Genomic DNA, 19,314 nt, shown 5'->3' on the forward strand with positions numbered 1-19,314 from the left:
AAAAAGACACAAAATGATTTCGAAGCATTTTTAACCATTTTAAGTCATTTTGGACAGGCTTTGTCTTTTTGGACACATTCTGAGTAATTTTGAACCAATTTGTAGTCATTCTAGACCAATTTTTGTCATTTTGGACCAATTTTTAGTCATTTGGACATTTTTTTTTTGTGATTTTGGACTATTTTTTGTCATTTTGGAGCATTTTTTTTAAAGTCAAATTGAGTTCTGAAGGCAGCAGAACCTCTGAGGTGTTCTCCAGAGAAAGGTAGAGCAACACAACCCCTCCAGGAGAGAGCAGCTGGAGGGTTTCCTCCATGAGGAGGACTGAAGGAGGAACCAGAGAACCTCCCCTTAGTTCCACTGAATGTAACCTGTAGTTAGTAATCTGATACCAGACACACAAGTAATCTGATTACTATCACTTTTTTAACTACTGACTGATGGCGTGAAACACACGTGAGTGACGTCACTGTCACATTCTCCCTCACGGTAAAATGTCCACTGACACACACATTAACACACAACAACACACACACACACACATTAACACACACACAGTATCACACAAAGAGGCTGCAGGGGGCGGAGCTGCTCTGTGATTGGCTGTCCTGGCAGCAGCGGTGACGTCAGCAGGTGTTGGGGGAGGAGGTGCTGCATCGTGTCCGTCTCCTCCGTCTGTCTCCGTCTCCTCCGCATCGGTCCGGATCGATCTCCCAGAACCAGCTGTCCAGAGCCGCAGACTGACGTCATGTCCGGATCCAAGGAGGACCGCAAAGGCTCCGGGGAGTGGCGGGAATTCTTCTGGAACCCGCGGACCCACGAACTGCTGGGGAGGACGGCCTCCAGCTGGGGTGAGTCTGTCTGTCTGTCTTACCCTCCATCTGTCTGTATGCCTGTCTTCTGTCTGTCTGTCTGTCTGTCTGTCTCACCCTCCATCTGTCTGTCTGTCTATCCATTAGTCTGTCTATCTGTCTGTCCATTAGTCTGTCTGTCTGTTTCACCATCCATCTGTCTGTCTGTCTGCCTGTCTGTCCATCTGTCTGTCTGTCTATCCATTAGTCTGTCTATCTGTCTGTCCATTTGTCTGTCTGTCTGTTTAACCATCCATCTGTCTGTCTGTCTGCCTGTCTGTCCATTAGTCTGTCTGTCTGTCTGTCCATTAGTCTGTCTGTCTGTCTCACCATCCATCTGTCTGTCTGCCTGTCTGTCCATTAATCTGTCTGTCTGTCCATTAGTCAGTCTGTCTGTCTCACCCTCCATCTGTCTGTCTGCCTGCCTGCCTGTCTGTCTGTCTGTCCATTAGTCTGTCTGTCTGTCTGTCCATTAGTCTGTCTGTCCATTAGTCTGTCTGTCTGTGTGTCTCTCATCATGATCTGTAGTTTACTGATCATTGATCAAACAGCAGCAGGTGGAACACAGCTCACCTTGGACTAGAACTCACCTGTCTACAGGTGAACCTTTGACTCAGGAGGAAATAAAACAGCTGATTTCTGCTGAAGGTTTAAATAAAGAAAAGATGCTGCTTTCAGGTGCGTGTTCAGGTGTGTTCAGGTGTGTGTTTTCTGGTGTGTGTTGTTCATTCGTGCTGCCTTCACTGAAACTTGGACATCAAAGTTTCAGGTGTGTTCAGGTGTGCGTTGTTCTATTTCTACTTCCTTCCAGTGTCTCTCTGGAGTGGTCTGATTATTGATTATCGATCTACTCTGAGTGCTGACCAGCTGTGGACCTCCACTCAGGCTGTGATGAGGTCTCTTGAAGTCCAGAATCTGTAGGAGGACCTGGTCTGAGGAGCAGCAGGTTCTGACTCAGTTCTGGAGGTTCTCAGGTTGACGTCCTGCTGGAGGTTCTGAGGAGCAACGAGCTTCATGGAGCTCCTCAGGTGTTAGACTGTCCTCCAGGTGTGGAGCTGCAGCAGTAGAACCTGGGAGGGGTTCTGGAGATCCAGGTCCAGAACTCAGAACCTCTCTGTCTGTTTGGATAACTTTATTGATCAGCCGAGTCCCTGCAGGAAACAACAGGTTTAGTGGGTTAGCATGCTAACGCTGCTAGCATGCTAATGCTGCTAATATGCTAACGCTGCTAACATGCTAATGCTGCTTGCATGTTAATGCTGCTATCATGCTAACGCTGCTAGCATACTAATGCTGGTAGCATGTTCATGCTGCTACCATGCTAATACTGCTATCATGCTAACGCTGGTAGCATACTACAGTGTTCTTCAACACAAAACACTGAATATCCATTCAAGACAAACAGACGAACCATCAGCCTCCTACCTGAACAGGTGATGGTGTCTGGGTTTACCTGAACAGGTGAGGCTCTCTGGGTCTACCTGAACAGGTGATAGTGTCTGGGTTTACCTGAACAGGTGATAGTGTCTGGGTTTACCTGAACAGGTGAGGCTCTCTGGGTTTACCTAAATGGTGATAGTGTCTGGGTTTACCTGAACAGGTGAGGCTCTCTGGGTCTACCTGAACAGGTGATGGGGTCTGGCTTTACCTGAACACTCATCCTGCTGTTGATGTGCTTCTGTTTACATATGTATATTTTTGAGGATTGTTTAAATGTTATTTTATTTTATATTGTATCTAGTGTGCTGTTTTCTATGTTTATCTGTAGCTGGGAGTGTCCAGTTGTAGTTTCACTGTGTGGAAACACAATGACAAGAAAGATTCTTGATTCGTGATATAGAAATACAGAATATGAAGATATAAAATTGTGTGATAATCAATACATTGATTGATTGTGTGATCACTTCCAGAGTTCCTGAGACCAACTGGCTGGAGAAGATCGGGTTTATTGATTTAAATCAGATTAAAGTCTGTCTGAAGGGATCAATAATCACTGGATCCACTGAGAGTTCAGCAGTTAAACGAATATCTGTTAGTTTGATCAAATAATTATTAACGGCTCCTGATTAATCATTTAGTGATGATTGTTTAAAGGAGAAACAACAGACAACTAATCAAAAACGGAATCAATCTGTATCAGATAGTAAATGTCAGCCAGCATCTCCTGAGATCTTTATTGATCAGAGTCATAGACAAACAGGAGGCAGGAAGTAGACACGAACCTGACATCACTTATAGAGAATTTATTTAGAAATAAATATGAATATAAATACAAATATTTCTATGTATATATGTAGATGTTTGCTGTAGGAGTGATGGTGCTCTGTCCTCTGGCAGCCATGTCCTGTCTGAAGGTCACTCTATTTATAATCTCACTCTCTTAAAGGAGAACACACCAGTTACACACAAAACTCTATTACTGTCTGTTACTGTGTGTTACTGTGTGTATTATTGTGTGTTATTGTGTATTACTGTGTGCTACTGTGTGTATTACTGTGTATTATTGTGTATTTCTGTGTGTTACTGTGTGTATTACTGTGTATTACTGTGTGTTACTGTGTGTTATTTTTTATTATTGTGTATCATTGTGTTTTACTGTGTATCATTGTGTATTACAATGTATTATTGTGTGTATTATTGTGTGTGTAGTGCGGTACTAACACCATGTGATTATCTGTCACCACATGTTGTGTAGATTGTGTACTTCATTGAGGTCAAATTAATCTTTGTGAGTCTGTCCACAAAACACCAAACGTAGATGGAATGTAGATGGAACATAAATGAAACGTAGATGGAATGTAGATGGAACATAGATGGAACATAAACGAAATGTAGATGGAATGTAGATGGAACATAAATGAAATGTAGATGGAACATAGATGGAACACAAATGAAACGTAGATGGGATGTAGATGGAACATAGATGAAACGTAGATGGAATGTAGATGGAACATAGATGGAACATGAATGAAACGTAGATGAAACGTTGATGAAATGTAGATGGAATGTTGATGAAGGTAGATGGAACGTAAATTGAACGTTGATGAAATGTTGATGGAACATAGATGGAACTTTGATGAAATGTTGATGGAACGTAGATGGAAGGTAGATGAACGTAGATGGATCGTTGATGAAACGATGAAACATAGATGGAACGTTGATGAAATGTTGATGAAATGTTGATGGAACGTAGATGGAAGGTAGATGAAACGTATGTAGAACGTAAATGGAACATAGATTAATGTAGATGAATGTAGATAGAATGTAGATGGAACGTTGATGTAACCTCAGTCCTCAGTGTGGTTGTGTGCCTTTGTTTGTTTAATGTGTTAAACAAGTTATCAGTTAGTTTGGAGCTGGCAGTCAGGAAACATTCAGGAAACGTTCAGTTAACATTCAGTAAATTTTCAGTAAATATTCAGTTAACGTTCAGTACATATTCAGTTAATGTTCAGTAAATATTCAGTTAACGTTCAGTAAATATTCAGTTAATGTTTAGTTAATGTTAACGTTCAGGAAACATTCATTAAACGTTCAGTTAACATTCAGTAACCGTCCAGTCAGACTGAGGATGTGTCCTGATGGTTCCTGGTATCAGTGAGTTGTTGTGAGTTCCGGTTGTGGGTTTGATTCTCTGTGAAACTGAACCATCAGAGCTGATGTCTGCAGTGGAATAAAACAGTTTATTAACCTGTATAGAATAGAATAGAATAGAATAGAATAGAATAGAATAGAATAGAATAGAATAGAATAGATAAAGTTTAGTATCTGCCCCAAACAGAGACAGAAATGGAACTAACTAGAAGTAGTGATGGAGGGTGAGAGGGTCTTCTGGTCACACAGCAGTTCTATTATATTATTATATGCTGGTCTGTAGTCCTCCCTACAGAGTCCACGTCCCTACAGAGTCCACGTCCCTGCAGATTCCACGTCCCTACAGAGTCCACGTCCCTACAGAGTCCACGTCCCTGCAGAGTCCACGTCCCTGCAGAGTCCACGTCCCTGCAGATTCCACGTCCCTACAGAGTCCACGTCCCTGCAGAGTCCATGTCCCTGCAGAGTCCACGTCCCTACAGAGTCCACGTCCCTGCAGAGTCCACGTCCCTACAGAGTCCACATCACTGCAGAGTCCATGTCACTGCAGAGTCCACGTCCCTACAGAGTCCACGTCACTGCAGAGTCCACGTCCCTACAGAGTCCACGTCCTTACAGAGTCCACGTTCCTGCAGAGTCCATGTCCCTGCAGAGTCCACGTCCCTACAGAGTCCACGTCCCTACAGAGTCCACGTTCCTGCAGAGTCCACGTCCCTGCAGAGTCCACGTCCCTACAGAGTCCACGTCCCTGCAGAGTCCATGTCCCTACAGAGTCCATGTCCTTACAGACTCCACGTCACTGCAGAGTCCACGTCACTGCAGAGTCCACGTCCCTGCAGAGTCCACATCCCTACAGAGTCCACGTCCCTGCAGAGTCCACGTCCCTGCAGAGTCCACGTCCCTGCAGAGTCCACATCCCTACAGAGTCCACGTCCCTAAAGAGTTCATGTCCTTACAGAGTCCACGTCACTGCAGAGTCCACGTCACTACAGAGTCCACGTCCCTAAAGAGTCCATATCCCTGCAGAGTCCACGTCCCTGCAGAGTCCACGTCCTTACAGAGTCCCCGTCCCTGCAGAGTCCACGTCCCTGCAGAGTCCATGTCCCCGCAGAGTCCACGTCCCTGCAAAGTGAACGATGTTAGAACCTCCAGATCACAGTCTGCATCTTCAGACAGCCAGGTCTCTGTAGAACTAATAGTCTGGTCTGCTGATAGTCCAGATGGTTCTGGATCAGGGTGGAGAGCTGTGGTGTCTGACAAGGTTCTGGGTTCCTGTCCTCCTCAGTCTGATCCTTCTTCCTGGACTCTCCTGGTTCAGTCCATGAATCAGACTTTATTCTTCAGTCTGGTTGTTGAACTCTGATTGGTCCTCATCAGTTCCTGCAGTATAGTTTTCACATCCAACCATCAGTTTATACACAGTTACCATGGTTACAGGTCTGATTTCACCTGAAACTAGGATAACGTTATTTCAGTTGAAACATGTCAGCTAAGGTAAAACCATCTTTTCTTTGATTTGGCGGTGTAAAAGAAATGTTATCCTATGATAGTTGACAAAATGAACATCATCCAAATATCACCTGAAACTAAATGAGTCACACACACACACCTGTCCACCATGAGGCTGTATTAAAGCATCTGCAGCTTTTACATAGTTCCCTCTGATGATGTCATATCTCCCATCATGCAGCGGGGCAGTGGATGCTCGGCCTTCATCACACTGAAGGACACACACACACACACACACACACACACACACACACACACACACACACACACACACAGTAAACTGCAGTGTGCGTTAATCTGGATTATGCAGACGGACGAGGTTGATGATTGGATGATAATCTGCACACACACACACACACACACACACACACACACACACACACACACACACACACACACACACACAGTTGTGTTTATCTGCAGACACACTGTCTACAGACCTGAACCAGGTGAGTCCACCTGTATGAAAGACATCCAATCAGAATGAGACTGAGGACAGGGATCGACCAATCATTGAGGCTGTAGCAGCATAGCCTGTTTCCAAAGTCAGACTGACTTTACCCTGGTCTAACTGATAAACAACCAGAACTAGAACAATAAACATCAACACAAACATCAACACAAACAACACAAACATCAATACAAACAACACAAACATCAACACAAACAACACAAACATCAACACAAACATCCCAAATAGCAACACAAACAACACAAATATCAACACAAGCATCAACACAAACAACACAAACATCAACACAAACAACAGAAATATCAACACAAACATCACAAACAACACAAACATCAACAAAAACATCACAAACATCAACACAAACCAGGACATTAGCTGCATTAGTGGCTGATGCTATGGTAATGGCTAACAGCTAAGCTAGCAGACAGCTACAGATTAAAGAGAGTCTGGAAAGAAAAACTACTGAAGTTTTAAGATGTGGAGCTCAGAGGAGATAAAGGACAGAAAACAGGAGACTGTTATTGATCTGAAGGGCCTGTAGTCCAGAGGTAGTGGTGGATGGAAGCTTGGAGGGCAGGGCTTCAGTCCCCCACCATGGTCAGGTTCGGGGCACAGTGGTTAAGTTTCTGGACTACTTATCTGAAGGTCAGAGGTTCAAACCCCTATGTGGCCACTGTCAGGTCCTAGAGCGAGGCCCTCAACCCTTCCTGCTCCAGGGGCCGTACTACGGCTGACCCTGCCTCTGACCCCCACAATGGAGGGGATATGCAAGAACTGCACATTTCCCCCATAGGATCAATAAGGAAAAATAAAAATAAAATCTCATCGATCAGTAAACAGTCCTGATGTCATGTGACCCTCTGACATCACCGCTCCTATTTCACCGGTAATAATGCTGATTACTCCTGCTGTTCACAGAGAACACTGAGAACATGTTATGTTGTTAATAGAGAACACTGAGAACATTTACTGATGACCAGTGATCTCCTCAGGTCTACCAGTGATCCTGTTAGACTAATCAGCTGGAGAGGACCCGTTTGATGGCATTAACTAGAACCTTTCACTGGTTCCACAGCTGATGTTCCACTGACGGGTTCTAGTTCAAATCTGATGTTCCACCGCAGCCAGGAACACTGGTTCTGAGTCTGAGGGGGTTCCAGAGTCCTTTAGGGAGTTCTAGGGGTTCTAACAGTACGTCCTAGGGGTTCTTTCAATACGTTCTAAGCATTCTTTCAGTACATTCTGGGGGTCCTTTCAGTACGTTCTAGGGTTCTTCAGTACATTCTAGAGGTGTTGAGTGAGTTTTAGGAGTTCTTTCAGTACGTTCTAGGGTTCTTCAGTACGTTCTAGAGGTGTTCAGTGAGTTTTAGGAGTTCTTTCAGTACGTTCTAGGGGTTCTTTCAGTGCGTTCTAGAGGTTCTTTCAGTACGTTCTAAGCGTTCTTTCAGTATGTTCTAGGGGTTCTTTCAGTACGTTCTAAGCGTTCTTTCAGTACGTTCTAGGGGTTCTTTCAGTACGTTCTAAGGGTTCTTTCAGTACGTTCTGGGGTTTCTTTCAGTATGTTCTAGGGGTTCTTTCAGTGCATTCTAGAGGTTCTTTCAGCACATTCTAAGCGTTCTTTTAGTATGTTCTAAGCGTTATTTCAGTACGTTCTAGGGGTTCTTTCAGTACGTTCTGGGGTTTCTTTCAGTATGTTCTAGGGGTTCTTTCAGTGCATTCTATGCGTTCTTTCAGTACGTTCTAAGGGTTCTTTCAGTACATTCTAAGCGTTCTTTCAGTACGTTCTAGGGGTTCTTTCAGTACGTTCTAAGGGTTCTTTCAGTACGTTCTGGGGTTTCTTTCAGTATGTTCTAGGGATTCTTTCAGTGCGTTCTAGAGGTTCTTTCAGCACACTCTAAGCGTTCTTTTAGTATGTTCTAAGCGTTCTTTCAGTACGTTCTAGGGGTTCTTTCAGTACGTTCTGGGGTTTCTTTCAGTATGTTCTGGGGTTCTTTCAGTGCGTTCTATGCGTTCTTTTAGTACGTTCTAGGAGGTCTTTCAGTATGTTCTAAGGGTTCTTTCAGTATGTTCTAGGGTTTCTTTCAGCACGTTCTAGGGGTTCTTTCAGCACATTCTAGAGGTGTTAAGTGAGTTTTAGGAGTTCTTTCAGTATGTTCTAAGTGTTCTTTCAGTACGTTCTAGGGGTTCTTTCAGTATGTTCTAAGGGTTCTTTCAGTACGTTCTAGGGTTTCTTTTAGCACGTTCTAGGGGTTCTTTCAGCACGTTCTAGAGGTGTTAATTGAGTTTTAGGAGTTCTTTCAGTATGTTCTAAGCGTTCTTTCAGTACGTTCTAGGGGTTCTTTCAGTAGGTTCTAAGGGTTCTTTCGGTACGTTCTAGCGGTTCTTTCAGTACGTTCTAAGGGTTCTTTCAGTACATTCTAAGCGTTCTTTTAGTACGTTCTAAGGGTTCTTTCAGTACATTCTAGGGGTTCTTTCAGTACGTTCTAGGGGTTCTTTCAGTGCATTCTAAGTGTTCTTTTAGCATGTTCTATGAGGTCTTTCAGTACATTCTAGGAGGTCTTTCAGTATGTTGTAAGGGTTCTTTCAGTACGTTCTAGGGGTTCTTTGAATACGTTCTAGGGGTCTTCAGTGAGTTTATCCTTCAGTGAGACTTAAACTGTTTCTGGCTCGTAAAAGTTTCAGGGTTCTTGAGGTCCCAGGTCCAGGATGGTTCTGGACTGAGGTTCTGAGGGGTCCACAGAGGGGACTGCTGTCAGCCAATCAGAGAGCAGGACAGTGTGTTCCATGAGGAAGCAGCTGATGAAAAGTGAAACTGGAGGTGATGCAGAGCTGCTGCTGCCCCTCCCCCTCAGCCTGAATGTAGGTCATCACCAGGGGGCGGGGCCAAGCACAAGAGGATTATAAAGATAACATTCAGAGGGGGAAGGGAGGATGAGCTGCTCTGGAGGACACAATAACTCTGTCCCCCCGTGTCCCCTCGTGTCTGCAGGCCTCATCCTGCTCTTCTACCTGATCTTCTACCTGTTCCTGGCCGGGATGTTCGCTCTCACCATGTACATCATGCTGCTGACGCTGGACGACTACAAGCCCACCTGGCAGGACCGCCTGGCCACTCCAGGTGAGAGGAGCCCACCACCTGAAGTAACCGCGAGTTAACCATGAACCAGACATTAACCATTAACCAGAGGGGTTAACCATTACCCAGACATTAACCCCTAACCACAGGGTTAACCATGAACCAGAGGGGTTCACCACCAACCACAGGAGTCAACCATTAATCAGAGGGGTTAACCACCAACCACAGGGTTAACTAACCACCAACCACAGGGGTTAACCATTAACCAGACATTAACCATGAACGAAAGGGGTTAACCATTAGCCAGACATTGACCCCTAACCACAGGGTTAACTACCAACCACAGGAGTCAACCATTAACCAGACATTTACCATTAACCAGAGGGGTTAACCATTAACCACAGGGTTAATCATTAACCAGACATTAACCATTAACCAGAGGGGTTAACCATTACCCAGACATTAACCCCTAACCACAGGGTTAACCATGAACCAGAAGGGTGAACCACCAACCACAAGAGTCAACCATTTACCAGAGGGGTTAACCACCAACCACAGGGTTAACCATTACCCAGACATTAACCACTAACCAGAGGGGTTAACCACTAACCACAGTGGTTAACCATTAACCACAGGGGTTAACCATTAACCAGACATTAACATTGACAGACATTGACATTCCCTGCCTCTCCTGCTCTGATTGGTTCCTTCCCTGCCTCTCCTGCTCTGATTGGTTGCTTCCTGCCTCTCCTGCTCTGATTGGTTCCTTCCCTGCCTCTCCTGCTCTGATTGGTTCCTTCCCTGCCTCTCTGGCCTCTGATTGGTTCCTTCCCTGCCTCTCCTGCTCTGATTGGTTCCTTCCCTGCCTCTCCTGTGCTGAGTGGTTGCTTCCTGCCTCTCCTGCTCTGATTGGTTCCTTCCCTGCCTCTCCTGCTCTGATTGGTTGCTTCCTGCCTCTCCTGCTCTGATTGGTTCCTTCCCTGCCTCTCCTGCTCTGATTGGTTGCTTCCTGCCTCTCCTGCTCTGATTGGTTCCTTCCCTGCCTCTCCTGCTCTGATTGGTTCCGTCCCTGCCTCTCCTGCTCTGATTGGTTGCTTCCTGCCTCTCCGGTTCTGACTGGTTCCTTCCCTGCCTCTCTGTCCTCTGCTTGGTTGCTTCCTGTTTCAGGGATGATGATTCGTCCTAAAGGAGACCAGCTGGAGATCACCTTCTCCGTGTCCAGCACTGAGAGCTGGGACGGCCTGGTCACCAACCTCAACTCCTTCCTGTCTTGTAAGAATCTCAGTTAATCAATGAGTGACATGATTGGACAATTGTTTACCTGTCTCACTCTCTACCTGTCTGTCTGTCTGCAGCCTACAATGACAGCTATCAGGTCCAGACCAACGATAACTGTCCTCCTGATCAGTACTTCATCCAGGAGGACAGTGGAGAGGTAATCTGTCTGTCTCTACCTGTCTGTCACCTGTCTGTCTCTACTTGTCTCTCTGTACCTGTCTCCCCCCTCACATGTCTCTTTGTACCTGTCTCCCCCTCTCACCTGTCTGTCTCTCTGTACCTGTCTCCAGGTGAGGAACAACCCCAAGCGTTCCTGTCAGTTCAACAGGACCATGCTGGAGGACTGTTCTGGGATTTCAGATCGTTTCTATGGTTACAACAGAGGTCAGCCCTGCATCCTCATCAAACTCAACCGGGTAAGCTCACCTGTCTGTCTCTCTACCTGTCTGTCTTCACACTCTGTCTGTCCTCACAGTCATCAACTGTCTGTTTCTCTACCTGTCTGTGTCTCCAGGTAATCGGGATGTTACCAGGGAAGGACGGTCAATCTCCATACGTCATCTGTGGAGCCAAGGTGAGACTACCTGTCTGTCTGACTCTACCTGTCTGTCTGAACCTACCTGTCTATCTGACTCTGTCTGACGTTACCTGTCTGTCTGAACCTACCTGTCTATCTGACTCTGTCTGTCTGACTCTACCTGTCTGTCTGAACCTGTCTGTCTGTCTGTCTAAACCTGTCTGTCTGTCTGTCTGAACCTGTCTGTCTGTCTGAACCTGTCTGTCTTCATCTCATGTTCTGCCTCCATCCTCAGAGTTACAAAGTGGGGAAAGATGAGTGGGTAAGAACAGGAAGATCGTAGAACATAGAACCTTAAATACAGATCATGTTTTACTGTTCCTGACCCTGATTTTGTCCTGAACTATGGTAGAATTGAGTAAAGACACAGTAGAACTCAGTACAGAAACAGTAGAACTCAGTACAGAAACAGCAGAACTCAGTACAGAAACAGTAGAACTCAGTACAGAAACAGTAGAACTCAGTATATAAACAGTAGAAGCCAGTATAGAAACAGTTGAACTCAGCAGAGAAACAGTAGAACTCAGTAGAGAAACAGTAGAACTCAGTACAGAAACAGTAGAACTCAGTATATAAACAGTAGAACTCAGAACAGAAACAGTAGAATTCAGTACAGAAACAGAAGAACTCAGTATATAAACAGTAGAACTCAGTATATAAACAGTAGAAGCCAGTATAGAAACAGTTGAACTCAGTAGAGAAACAGTAGAACTCAGTACAGAAACAGTAGAACTCAGTACAGAAACAGTGGAACTCAGTAGAGAAACAGTAGAACTCAGCAGAGAAACAGTAGAACTCAGTACAGAAACAGTAGAACTCAGAGAGAAACAGTGGAACTCAGTACAGAAGCAGTAGAACTCAGTATATAAACAGTAGAACTCAGTACAGAAACAGTAGAACTCAGTACAGAAACAGTAGAACTCAGAGAGAAACAGTGGAACTCAGTAGAGAAACAGTGGAATTCAGTACAGAAACAGTAGAACTCAGTACAGAAACAGTAGAACTCAGTACAGAAACAGTAGAACTCAGTATAGAAACAGTAAAACATACTACAGAAACAGCTCAGAAGCGTTTCCACTGTAGAGCTGTAGTGTGTAGAACACTCAGGTTCCCTCTAGTTAAAGGTTCCCTGCAGGTCATTAGAGGTTACTGATAATCGATCACATGGAAGGTATTGATCAGTGTGTCTGTACACAGAGAGAAGACAGCGATAAGATCGGACCTCTGGCGTATTATCCTCCCAATGGAACCTTCAACCTCATGTACTACCCGTACTACGGCAAGAAAGCTCAGGTAACCCGGAACACCAAACTCACGTTTAGAACATCAGCTTCCAGGTTCAGCGGTACCAGGTTCTAGAACTACACGAGAACAACCATCCAGGTCATAGAACTACAAACTTCCAGTTTTAGGACTACAAGCTTCCAGTTTTAGAGCTACAAAGTTCTAGTTTTAGAACTCCAAAGTTCCAGATATAGGACTACACAGTTCCAGGTTGTCTGACTACAGACTTTGATGTCTCAGGTGAACTACACTCAGCCGCTGGTGGCCGTGAAGTTCCTGAACGCCTCCATGAACACAGACATCAACGTGGAGTGTAAAGTCACCTCCAACACTCTGGCCGACGGCAGTGAGAGGGACAAGTTCGCTGGACGGGTTTCCTTCAAACTACGAATCAATGACAAATAGACACACCTGTCTGCATACCTGTCTCAGGTTAAAGCTGCACTCTTCCAGATGTTTCCCCAGCCGCCCTGTTCCAGCCTCACTACAACCAGCTGTGTTTCTGTTTCTAGTTCTTCTCCGGCTTCATGACGCTTTCATGACCGGCTTCATGACGCCTTCATGACTGGCTTCATGACGCCTTCATGACCGGCTTCATGACGCCTTCACTGACTGGCCTCGTGACGCCTTCACTGACCGGCTTCATGACGACTTCACTGACCGGCTTCATGACGCCTTCACTGACCGGCCTCGTGACGCCTTCACTGACTGGCCTCATGACGTCTTCACTGACTGTTACTCTTCAGTGTTTGTTTTAGTCAGGCTGTCCCCGGTAGTCCTGTTCAACCACTTTTGTTTTTATTTAGAAATATTTTTCCTGATATGACCCTTCATTAGTGCAGCTTTAACTCAAACACACAAACCAATCAGCACGCACACATGCTCTGATGTCACTGCCACTGAGGACGGACAACGGTCTTCACCTGCATTGTCCATCGATCTGCATGAGTCAAGAACCAAATTATTGATCACACGTCTGTTTATTTATTTATTCATTTATTTATTTATGTCATCTTTATTTATTTACTGTATTTATGTCGACTTTTTCTTCATTTATGAAGTTAAAATTGTTACATATCAAGAGATAAAGGCTTAGAAACTACAAGCCACGGAAACCAGTTCAGAAACTGGTTCAGAAACTGGTCTGTCTCTTGGGCCACGTTCGACCCGTCTCCTGGTTTGTTGCCATGGAAGCAGCTGAGTCCACAGCCAATCAGACTGGAGCTTCACTGACCTACAGCATATCTTCTGTACTTCCTGCTTTGACCTATGTGGCTGCAGCTGATTGGCCTGTTAGTTAATTAGATGATTAGTGAAAACCTTGAAGACAGTGAGTTTAGAATGAGTTAGTTAACGATAGGAAGTCATTAGTTGTTACATGTTTCTTTGTTTGCTGTTGATTTGTTTACGTTTGTTTTTGTTTACGAATGTCACCATGGGGATGAGCATGACAACAACACACACACCATCTCGACTGTCAATCACCCCATCGTGCCACGTGGAAATGCCCCTCCCACCTGTACTGCTTTCCACCAATCGTCTTCCTTTAAAGAGGGACCAGCCAATCAGGTGGTCCTGCTGTATGATGTCATATGCTGTTACTCGTTTGTGACTGGTTTATCTCTCCTGCCTGAAAATGTCCTCGTGTTCAACTAACGATAAAAAACAAAGAAATAAACAAAATACAACCAACTTCCTGTGTGGTCCTCAGAGGGGTGGGGCTTAGAACATCTCAAACGTTTAGGACTACAAACTACCAGGGTTAAGAACTACAAACTCCCAGGTTGTAGGACTACAAATTTCTAGGTTTTAGGACTACAAACTACTAGGGTTTAGAACTACAAACTCTCATGTCTGTTGACTACTAATTCCCAGAGGTTGTAGGACTACAAACTTCTAGGTTTTAGGACTACAAACTACCAGGGTTAAGAACTACAACCTCAAGCCTTTTGACTACAAATTCCCAGATTTTAGGACTACAAATTCACAAGTCATAAGACAACAGCTTCCCAGGTTGTGACACTGCAAACATTTAGGTTTTAGGACTACAAATTCACAGGTTCTAGGACAACAAACTCCTGGGTTAAGGACAACAAACTCCCAGGTTTTAGGACAACAAACTCCCAGGTTTTAGGACTACAAACTGCTGGGTTAAGGACAATAAACTCGCAGGTTTTAGGACTACAAACTCCTGGGTTAAGGACAACAAACTGTGTGGTTGTTTGACAGTGAACACCTCCTGGCTGTGCGGTGTATTTCGGTTGTTTCGGTGTAAGATGGAGGTCAGTGAGCAGCCGGTTCTTTTATCTATGAGGATTCTGGGATGTTTCAGCTCCTGCAGGAGGATCCGGTTTGTTTCCAGGACGCTGAAGCTGCCAAACGTTCGGCTCAGAGATGCTGAAGGACGTTTCCATGTTACATAAGAGCAGAGACAGCAGCAGTTATATAACAGCATGAATTATAGAGTCCTCTGCTGCTCATGTCCATGGTGCTGCCTCCTGCTGGCCACAGGGACACACTACAGACCTGCAGATTAGTGCCTTCAACACCTAGAGCTGGAAAACGTCCTTTAACCACACCGTAACAACATCTAGGATCATACTTAGAGGCTTTAAATCTACATATTAGAGCAGAAAGACGATCACTTCCTGTTCTCCAGTCACTGCTGTGTAGTTTATGATCCTTCAGGAAGCTGCTGTGAACTGACCGACACACACCTTATTTCAGGAGAGAAGGACCTTCTGTGGGCTGCCTTCAGGACATTTCTCAGCAGATCTTTGGTCTTTAGACAGGTGATATAAAAACCTGTGTAGTTCTGTCAGCAGCTGAATATGAGTAAGAGTTTGTAGTTCAGTCAGTTCACTGTTGATTCTTCAGCTGAAGCTCTCGAGCTTCATCAACATGAAGCTGAAACAGTCTCAGTTTAGAGTCGACTCAGTGATTATTCGGATTGTTTGTTTACTTCTTTAGGACCCTCATCTTAGTTTATATTTTGGCTGAACTTGGAGGATTTAATACATTTCAGACGCTTGAATTTCTTCATGTGGAATTTGTAAAACCATCTTAGTGTGAAGCTGTTTTAAAAGGTTCAGTATCTCCAGAAATAAACTAATAGACATGAAACGTGGTGAGAACAGACAGAACAGTTTCATAAGATCAGAATCATTGGATGGATCCAGCAGAAGACACAGTTTCATTATTGGACCTGAAGATGGAGAAAACGTCCATCATCAGTTTCTCTGTTCAGGTAGACCAGAGATGGGCAACTGTCGGCCCGCTAATTAACTTCTAATTAATATATAATTTTTCATCATTGGCTGTTGAAGCAGCAGATGGTCTCGACCACAGATGTAACTTTGCCTCCAACCACTAGAGGCACCAGAAGCCTTTAGCTGAGCAAGTAGCTGCTCTCTTCTTCATTGAACACAGGAGGCAGCTAATCTTCTAGCACCACAGATGTCCGCACCAGAACGTAAATTTGACCAGGAAAACAGGAAAAGCATCGTTCAGGCAAGATGGGAAACAGATTAGCTCTTCACAGAGTTCAGAGACAAACCGATGTGTTTAGTGTGTCTTGAAACAAAATCAGCCCTAAAAGATTTCAGTTTTAGTCACTACAACACCATGCACAAAGACAAATCTGAAAAACACAGCTGGAGCCGCTATCATCAATGACCTCAAAGGGAAAATAAGCCAATTCTGAATCTCGTCGCACGCAAGGTATGCTGGTCCGTGTGAAAGGTCGGGATACCCCAGATCATAAACATGGCTGAGTGCGACGCAGATATTGATTACTTTGAGCGTTGTAAAGTCGATGCTTTAAAGGAATTTTGTAAGAAACGAGGATACAGTGTTATCGTGAAGCGAAAGAAAGAACTCGTGTCCCTTGCTTGGGCATTGTCATTTCAAAAAGCCCCAATAGTTTTAACAAAACAGCAGGAAAGGGAGGCTGTCAACCTTGATTATAAATCCCTGCTCGAGACTGATGTTGACGGGTGTCACCTGAGAATTCCAGATCCTTTAGAGCTCAGAGAAGGTTGGGAGAATGAGTCGACAGCAGCAAATAAATGGCCACCCTGCATGTACATAGATATCAATAATTATCTGATTAACAAGGACGAGCAAAACTTTCTAACGAGACTTGCTAACGACTACAAAGTTGGCATGACGTTCTGGATCTTTTCTTTCAGTAGGAAATATGACAAGTACATAAGGCAGGTCACATATACAGCGCGAGGTTCCTTTATTGCACTCGTGAATAGGGCAAAACTCTTCCATCCACTTCTTTAGCCCACGGGTACCGTTGTGGCAGTCCTGCACTGAACAATGGGACCTGGCATATTGCCTTAAAAAGACTTTAAGCAGTGTAAACACTTAATAGTCGCTACAAATAGCAGGTCGTTCCACTGCGATAGTATTGCTTTGTCGAGCTTTGTTGATAACGTAGTGTGGGATGAACTCTGACCCGGAAGCTATTGAGGGATAAACGCGCATGCGTACTGATAATTCCGATTTGGCTTATTCAGCGACAGCAGAGCCTTTTCTCTGAACCACCACTGCACAGGAGTCAGCTCTCAGGGCCTCTTATGTTGTTACCTTTGCGCTCTAAAGCACAGAAGTCCCCGTCTGATGGTGAGATGGTGAAGCGGTGTGCAATAGAGATGGATAAATCTTTCAGAGATGACAACATGGATGAAAACTATGAAACTGTATCTCTGTCTCGTCGCAGTGACGCGAAGAATTTTCGATATTCAAAATCATGTTGAGGAAAAGCTAAAAGAAGTAATGAATGACTGCAAATGTTTCTCCCTGGCGCTGGATGAGAGTACAGATGTGACAGATGTGAGCCAGCTCCTCGTTTTCACCACAACCATTGACAGTTCATTAGAACTGCATGAAGAGTGACTGAAACTGGTGTCTTTGCATGAGACCACAAAGGGCACGGATATATTCAATGCAGTAGAAACGGTAGTAAATGAGCATGGAGGCCGTTGTGACCGACGGTCCATGCAGGGAAGACACACTGGATTGTGGTCTTATCCATCAGAAAGGAGGTGAAGGCCCCAGACTGCACTGCATCATACATCAGGTGGGGAACTATTGATGTGATTCTGTTTAAGGAATTTCTAATAATGTGTGTGCAAAGTATTTTCATAGTCTTAGTATTATTTATTTTTAATTTCCAGGAGGCCTTCTGCACAAAGACAATGAACTTCAGCCACATCATGGATTTAGTGACCAAAGTCACTAATCTTATTGGAAGGGGTAACAGGGCTCTCAATCACAGAAACTTTGCCTTTTTGGAAGAGGTGAATGCCGCCTATGGGAATTTACAGATGAACACTGACATCAGATGATGAGCTGCAGAAAGTGTTTAGACGACTGTCTTCGTTGTTAAACCAGTGCATACTGCCACAAACATACAGTGCATACAGCTTTTCTGTGCGACATGGTCTTTCTGATATCACCTCACGTTTAAATCACCTCAGCATACAGCTGCAGGGGAGATGCTAAACTGTGTTGGACCTGTACGCACGCATGAACGCCTTCCAGAACAAACTGGAACTGTTCAGAGAAGGATTCTCATCTGCATCTCCAAATTTAGCACTTTCCCTCCTGTGAAGAGATGCACAGATGTCCCTGAATGTGAAAAATATTTCCAAAGTACAGAGCCGACATAGAAACTCTGCTGCAGCAGTTCAATGAGCGCTTCCAAGACTTCCACCCATGCAGCCACGAGTTGCGCTGTTCACAGCTTCCTCTCTGCTGCGGTCAGTGATCAATCCACGGAGCTGCAGCTGGAACTGTGAGGATTACAGTCAGACCCCTTCTTCCAGCCTCAGAGACATGAGGAGGAGATTTCATTCTGGAGAATGCTACCTGAGTCCTGTTTCCCGTTGCTCAGGGATTTTTTACTTTCCATGGCCAGCATGTTTGGGAGCATCTGTACCCTCTTTTCGACCGGGGTGGAGCCCGTTCGGAGTTGGAGCCGGCGCCCGACTTGGCGCCGGTTTTTTGTGTTTCGACCACCGGAGCTGTGGCTCCGGGCTCCAAAAACTGGGGCCGTTTCGGGCACCAACTCGTTGCTGGCCAGAGGTAGCCAGAGTTGAGAGCCGAGCATGTCACGGGCAGAGGGCGGGGTGACATCTAAAAAGATAAACATAGATATGATCATCAACTTATTGCGCGTGTTTAACCGCTAAGTAATCAATGCAAGCGTAGTCGAAGCTAAGTAGCTAAGCTAACGCTAGCACGTTTACTGTTAAGTATCCAAACGTCTTTGATAATTACCTTTCTTCTCAAACGTGATCGCCGGGCATTGGAACGGCGACGCCGATGGGTAACCCCTAACAGAAGGTTTTGCTGTTCAGCGATAGCGAGACACACAAGCAAAGCCATGTACACCACTCCAATGAAGTCCTCCATTGTTGTTGTGTGGGTTTCCGTACGGCGTGAACGCTGTTGAACGGCTACATACGCAGTACGTACACACGTTTTGTGGTGACGCAATGACGCAGCTCCAACTTTGCTCCTTCTGAATGGAAACACAAACCCGTTCTGGAGCGGCACGAGATTTGAACCAAAAAAGCACTGGCTCTCAACTTTGAACCAACCTAGCACCTGGTGCTCTTTGGTCGAAAGCCCCTATGTGAGAGCAGCTTTCCAACCAGGA

The 19,314-nt window shown here is 44.9% G+C and overlaps 1 protein-coding gene across 3 annotated transcripts; it reads left to right on the forward strand.

Moving 5' to 3' along the window:
- Positions 1–571: 571 nt before the first annotated feature.
- Positions 572–14,333, forward strand: atp1b2a (ATPase Na+/K+ transporting subunit beta 2a). Of its 3 annotated transcripts, XM_055007632.1 has the most exons (10): positions 629–851; positions 9,416–9,544; positions 10,670–10,774; positions 10,858–10,937; positions 11,071–11,196; positions 11,295–11,354; positions 11,593–11,619; positions 12,555–12,650; positions 12,882–13,073; positions 13,154–14,333. In XM_055007632.1, exons 1-9 carry the CDS (start codon positions 749–751, stop codon positions 13,044–13,046), a joined length of 891 nt encoding a protein of 296 aa, XP_054863607.1. In that variant the 5' UTR covers positions 629–748; the 3' UTR covers positions 13,047–13,073; positions 13,154–14,333. The 3 variants fall into 3 exon arrangements, with proteins under 3 accessions (XP_054863608.1, XP_054863607.1, XP_023117925.1); XM_055007633.1 differs by having other exon boundaries at positions 572–851; positions 12,882–14,333; XM_023262157.3 differs by lacking the exon at positions 11,593–11,619 and having other exon boundaries at positions 631–851; positions 12,882–14,333.
- The last annotated feature ends 4,981 nt before the right edge of the window (positions 14,334–19,314 follow it).

This window comes from Amphiprion ocellaris, chromosome 23, assembly GCF_022539595.1.
Source record: "Amphiprion ocellaris isolate individual 3 ecotype Okinawa chromosome 23, ASM2253959v1, whole genome shotgun sequence".
Lineage (NCBI taxonomy): Eukaryota > Metazoa > Chordata > Actinopteri > Pomacentridae > Amphiprion > Amphiprion ocellaris.

Excerpts from the sequence above, each read along its gene's own strand:
- atp1b2a (XM_055007633.1), top strand. The coding sequence starts at position 749 with ATGTCCGGATCCAAGGAGGACCGCAAAGGCTCCGGGGAGTGGCGGGAA. Across the intron at positions 10,775-10,857 it reads CCTCAACTCCTTCCTGTCTT|CCTACAATGACAGCTATCAG; the intron begins GTAAGAATCTCA and ends GTCTGTCTGCAG. Across the intron at positions 11,620-12,554 it reads AAGTGGGGAAAGATGAGTGG|AGAGAAGACAGCGATAAGAT; the intron begins GTAAGAACAGGA and ends GTCTGTACACAG.